The sequence below is a fragment of the Thalassophryne amazonica genome, chromosome 11 (genome assembly GCF_902500255.1).
Source record: "Thalassophryne amazonica chromosome 11, fThaAma1.1, whole genome shotgun sequence".
NCBI lineage: Eukaryota > Metazoa > Chordata > Actinopteri > Batrachoidiformes > Batrachoididae > Thalassophryne > Thalassophryne amazonica.
The window spans coordinates 49,826,260-49,832,643 of record NC_047113.1 but is presented as its reverse complement, the minus strand read 5'-3'; the positions used below and the strand labels follow the sequence as shown (position 1 = coordinate 49,832,643).

General features: G+C 42.5%; 1 protein-coding gene across 5 annotated transcripts in view; it reads right to left on the bottom strand.

Annotated features, from left to right (window-relative positions):
- Window positions 1-3,835: 3,835 nt before the first annotated feature.
- Window positions 3,836-6,384, bottom strand: part of LOC117520257 (serine/threonine-protein phosphatase 2A 55 kDa regulatory subunit B beta isoform) — a 178,496-nt gene continuing 175,947 nt past the window's right edge. For 2 of the 5 annotated variants that reach the window (XM_034181570.1, XM_034181571.1), the window contains exons 10-11: window positions 5,111-5,257; window positions 3,836-5,040 (exon numbers count right to left, since the gene is read on the bottom strand). In XM_034181570.1, the coding sequence (XP_034037461.1) occupies window positions 4,939-5,040; window positions 5,111-5,257 (249 nt within the window). In that variant the 3' untranslated portion in view covers window positions 3,836-4,938. Of the gene's footprint in view, window positions 5,258-6,384 lie in introns of all 5 variants that reach the window. The other 3 variants (XM_034181573.1, XM_034181574.1, XM_034181572.1) reach the window with 2 other exon arrangements.

Sequence of the window (6,384 nt, the reverse complement as noted above, 5' to 3'; positions counted from 1 at the left end):
TCAGTTTGGTCAGAGCCGTGCATGCAAAAACCTGTTTGAGAGCAACGCTGTCAATTTGTTACGTCAAGAAACTGTAGTTTGGCATAAAAAAAAGTCTGTGCTTCTTTTGTCTACAGATGACTTAATGAACCATCCAAGAACTTAAAAAAAGTTTTTCTCCCAGTTAATTTCTTTAAATGTGGCCTTTTTGTGTGACATCAGACTGACTGCAGTGCAATGAGGGACAAATACTTCACACACCACAGCACGTGTAAACTGGTCATCCCCTGAACTTATCAGCATGTAGCTGTGACACATTTCCTAACTGTGTGACAAAAAGCACTTTTTCCTACTGATGACATGAGTGGAATAATTTTATCGAGAGAAAAAGGCCGGAGGAGGGAATAGGTGATCTGAATGACATTACTGGCAACTGGTGGACAGCTTCTTGTTGGCCATTTTGGGAGACACGTAAAGACACTGCAAACTCAGCTGACAGCAAGGACTATCCAGAGCAGATACGCAGACAAGATTCTGCATCATGAAAGATGCACTCGTGTTGGCGGACGGTAAACAGAATATTCACTTGTTACAACGAGAGGACGATGGGCTATGCTTGCAAAACACCCTTTACAAAAAAGTTGACTTAAAATTTACTGTCATTAGTAAACCTCAAGTTTACTTTCTACATTACAGTATTGTATGTCTTTGGACTAGATTGGGCCACTTTTTATTTTATGAAAGTATGCATTTTAAGAAAAGTTTGAGTACGCAAGTAGTTTTATTTGACAGTGCAAGTTAACTTATAGGTCATAATTGTAAAGTATACTTACACTTTCCGTGGTGGGCCTCCCACTATACTTTTCGGTATACACCAAATACACTCAACAAAAATATAAATGCAACACTTTTGGTTTTGCTCCCATTTTGTATGAGATGAACTCAAAGATCTAAAACTTTTTCCACATACACAATATCACCATTTCCCTCAAATATTGTTCACAAACCAGTCTAAATCTGTGATAGTGAGCACTTCTCCTTTGCTGAGATAATCCATCCCACCTCACAGGTGTACCATATCAAGATGCTGATTAGACACCATGATTAGTGCACAGGTGTGCCTTAGACTGCCCACAATAAAAGGCCACTCTGAAAGGTGCAGTTTATCACACAGCACAATGCCACAGATGTCGCAAGATTTGAGGGAGCGTGCAATTGGCATGCTGACAGCAGGAATGTCAACCAGAGCTGTTGCTCGTGTACTGAATGTTCATTTCTCTACCATAAGCTGTCTCCAAAGGCGTTTCAGAGAATTTGGCAGTACATCCAACCAGCCTCACAACCGCAGACCACGTGTAACCACACCAGCTCAGGACCTCCACATCCAGCATGTTCACCTCCAAGATCGTCCGAGACCAGCCACTCGGACAGCTGCTGAAACAATCGGTTTGCATAACCAAAGAATTTCTGCACAAACTGTCAGAAACCGTCTCAGGGAAGCTCATCTGCATGCTCGTCGTCCTCATCGGGGTCTCGACCTGACTCCAGTTCGTCGTCGTAACCGACTTGAGTGGGCAAATGCTCACATTCGCTGGTGTTTGGCACGTTGGAGAGGTGTTCTCTTCACGGATGAATCCCGGTTCACACTGTCCAGGGCAGATGGCAGACAGCGTGTGTGGTGTCGTGTGGGTGAGCGGTTTTCTGATGTCAATGTTGTGGATCGAGTGGCCCATGGTGGCGGTGGGGTTATGGTATGGGCAGGCGTCTGTTATGGACGAAGAACACGGGTGCATTTTATTGATGGCATTTTGAATGCACAAAGATACCGTGACGAGATCCTGAGGCGCATTGTTGTGCCATACATCCAAGAACATCACTTCATGTTGCAGCAGGATAATGCACGGCCCCATGTTGCAAGGATCTGTACACAATTCTTGGAAGCTGAAAATGTCCCAGTTCTTGCATGGCCTGCATACTCACCGGACATGACACCCATTGAGCATGTTTGGGATGCTCTGGACCGGCGTATACGACAGCGTGTACCAGTTCCTGCCAATATCCAGTAACTTCGCACAGCCATTGAAGAGGAGTGGACCAACATTCCACAGACCACAATTGACAACCTGATCAACTCTATGCGAAGGAGATGTGTTGCACTGCATGAGGCAAATGGTGGTCACACCAGATACTGACTGGTATCCCCCCCCAATAAAACAAAACTGCACCTTTCAGAGTGGCCTTTTATTGTGGACAGTCTAAGGCACACCTGTGCACTAATCATGGTGTCTAATCAGCATCTTGATATGGCACACCTGTGAGGTGGGATGGATTATCTCAGCAAAGGAGAAGTGCTCACTATCACAGATTTAGACTGGTTTGTGAACAAAATTTGAGGGAAATGGTGATATTGTGTATGTGGAAAAAGCTTTAGATCTTTGAATTCATCTCATACAAAATGGGAGCAAAACCGAAAGTGTTGCGTTTATATTTTTGTTGAGTGTACTTACACTTTTCTGTAATTTGTCAGTAAACACACCAAGTACACCTAGATTTTTCTGTATACTTGTCAGTATACGCCAAGTATACCCCAAGTATAATCTGTTAGGTGTATATGTCCATTAAGTACATAAGAAAACTGAAAGTATACTTGCTTATTTGGAGTTTAAAAGAGGTATATTACTAGTAAAATTGGATTAATTTTATTTTTGTAAGAAAAGGCAACACATTCCATACCATGACAGCACATTCCACCAAAAATTAAAATGTAGTTTCTTCCTCCTTTTACTAAAACAAACCACATGTTGATTTAATGTCAACAATGGAGATTGAGTGATGACTTCTTTTAGCGCAGAGACGGACGGTTTTTACATCAGAAAAACAGGAAAGACTTGCATGACTTCATAAACAGAAGCTAGGTTGTTATATCACAAAAAATCTTTTCTTTAAGCAGCAATCCAAGCCAGAGATTCCTGTTTTTACATGATGTGCAAAACACTAAAACACTGTTCCATCTGTTTATTAAGTACAGTTAAGCCCCTACCCACTTTCACGGATAAGGACCGAAACCATGTCCACACCTTGGAAAACCTTACAGTGTGTGGAATGGTGTCCCTGATGAAGTGCTATTTTCTTGTGCTATTTCCTTGTTTTAACTGTAGGTGGATTTTTAAGATGTTCATCAAAAAAAAAAAAAAAAAAAAAAAAAATTCCATTGCAAACTTTGACATACTTTGGCAATCTCCTGCATGACTGTGGAGGCCAAGGTTGTGCTAAAGTTATACTATGGAGGTGCTACAGTTGTTTTTGCACCTATCACACGGTACGAGTATGGCCTGGTACGTCATGGCACTGTGCAATACACGACATTTGTGTGTAACCATTACCCTCACATGCCAGTTAGTCAGGGTTAGACTGTGACCTTCCAAGATGCATGTCCATAGAACTGAGAATGAGGCTTTATTTTCCATCGGATTAGTAATCCCTCCGGAGGTGTACGCTCTTGTGATCATCTTGGTCTCTACACAACTACTTTTATGTGTACGTACAATAGCAAGATATCTGAAGACTGCCTAATCCAATTTTGATCAACCTTGGCATATATAGTGTAGAACGGCAACAACTAATTTATTAATAATCCACTATTAAATTAATCGACTCTAAAACATTATGTCTTAATTTTGTTTGGTTTGGATCCAAGCTCTAGGCTCATATATCAGAAAATGGCTGTTACTGTGAAAATGAGTGTTAATATTAAATTATTATTATTTTTTTGTTAGTGAACTTAGCGGTCTATAAAAAACCAATGTGACATTTTCTCTACATGCCAATAGGCTACTTTCACATAGGGGTGTGATGTCCATGTGCTCTCTGATCAACATTCCCATTTCTCCCATCATCATTTACTGTCTGTCACTGCAATTGTGAATAACACCCTAACAAACAACAAGACTGTTTTTGTACTGTCAACATGTGAATGCAGCATTTGGTAATAGAATATTTTCATCCAGACAAAACAAAACTGAGTCGAAATGAACTGATATTATCATATAGCTAATGCTAGCATGTTGACACCACCTTCATCAGATAATCTGTAGTATCAAGACGACCTACATCACTGTCAGACTGTTGGCCGCAGCAAATAAACGCACAGACATGCCGCGTTGTGTCCAAAGTGGCATTTAGATTATAATTTATTGCAAAAAACCCTACAATTACTTACTCTGTGTTGCAGTTGTTGTCTCCCAAAATGGCAAGTCACCCGACTGTGAGGTCAATCAGGAACACACTATTCCTTTTAAACGTTCACACTCCTGCCTTGGACTTAGTTCCTCCCCCCCCACACTCCCAACATCAAACCCCGACATACCAAAAAGAAGGCACCACTGCTTCTCAACAGACTCACTGACCAAAAGAAGGACTTAGAAGGAAATAAAAAACATTGACACAGACTATAGCGGTCTCAGCAGGGAGACATAAAATTGGTACTAGAAACGCTAACTGAAACTTCTGTTTCAGTCCTACTGAGAAGCTTAAGGGTCAGAGGTCAGCAGTCTCTCCTGCTGGAATTCTACAGCAGGCTGCACTGTCCAAAAACCTTTCCGACTCTGCAGGCCTGATCGCATGCAGCAGGTTGAAAGAGAGGTGGTGCTGTTGCTACACGAGAAAGAGCCACTATCAAGTGGGCAAAGATTTGTTTGTGTGCTCTACTTGACGTTCAGATCTTCCCACATCCACTTCCTTTTAAGGGTCCAGTGGGCTGCTACATCACGTAATTCATGCAGCGACCTTCTTACTGCATGAATGCAGAGGATTCACGTCTTTATGTTGTCCACATGGACAAATAAATTAAATCAGAAGTCAAACTCAGCAGTAAAAACGCCTCATTTTTGAACAATTCATTGTCGATTGCAAGGAATTATTTTCCTTAAGCTATTTCCTTTTCCCAGTTCAGTCACTGAATTACTTCCATCCTGGAAAACTCCTGGAGCAGCGCATCAACAACTTGCCGTAGGGAGAGCAGGAGAAAGGTGTCGCTGAGGGCTCCAGTTCTGTTTCTCTGACCTGACCTCTCCCTACAGCCCCTCAGCGTGCAGGCCAGAGGTCAGGAGGGACACTTTGCCCTTTAGTTGACCTTGTCTTGGAAGATGTAGAGGTTGTTGGTGGCTGCCACGGCGATGATGTTCTCGTGCGGGTGCCATGTTGTGTGAAGGATCTTCTTGCTGAAGTCTAGGCTGTCAACACTGATCTCGTCCTTTCGCCGTTTCCCGCCGACACACACCTGGGGGCAACAATTAAGAAAGAGTAAAGCTATAATGGCATGATACCACTTTTTCATACCGAGATGGGAACCTTCAGTATGTGCTGAGGCCAATATCAAGCTACTACAACTAATCTTTGAAAAAATACATTTGTCTGGATGTGCTTTGCTAATGCTGTATTTACACATAAAGATGACAAGTCACGAATGCTACGAAGTATACATTCATGGCTGCTGATCACGAATGTGATGATTCGAGGCAGAGGCGTCAGGGGTCCTCAGGAACTGCTGCAACCTGTTACCACCTGTTATGATTCATGGCATGTGTTGCTGGTGAATTATCAGGAACCATTACACACGGTCAAGAATAATGTTCTGCGCTGTTGCGGGTAACAGCGCATCGTTACATTCTGTCATGTTGTGAATGAGGTGAATTGTCTCCACACACACCCCCATATTCATTCATCAGCTGCTGAACAGTTCAGATCGCTCCAGTTTTCTCCTCAAAATTCACAGCAGAACTTTGTGATTGCATGCTTAGTTGGGCTCTGTGCCATGGAGTGGCGCAGAGAGGAGGAGGAGATGGAGAGAGTCAGATGTGTGGCTCCACGCGGCTCTTGTCTCATGCATTTTCCCAAACATCAGGCACAGCAGCGGCAGCGGGTGGAACACCTGCAGGAGTGCGCTGATGAGCATTCGAACGAGACTTTTAGCCGACTTGGCATGGCACAAATCATATGCTATGGAAATCGTGTTTGCTTTTCCTTGAATTTGACATTTGGGCATTCAGTTCTTTAACAGGTTTGGACTGAAACATTGTAGTTTTGTATCTTTTTCAAGGACACTTTGATATTTAAGAGAACTGGCAGATTGAGTCAGAAAATGTCTAGTCTCAAAACAAAATGCTCTACCCTCTGCACCACTGTTAAAGCTGCACATGTTCCTTACACATAAACATATAACCCATGCTGTTTATTTTGTTCAAGTCCACAATCAGAGTCTGTCTCAGTAAATCGTGACAAAAACATAGAACGTTTAATGACCCGAGTCCGTGGGTAGCACACGTTACTCATAAACCAGAAGGTCACTGGATCAATACCTGATTGCTTCGGTCTGTCTTCCTGTAACATGCTGAAAATTTAAGTGGA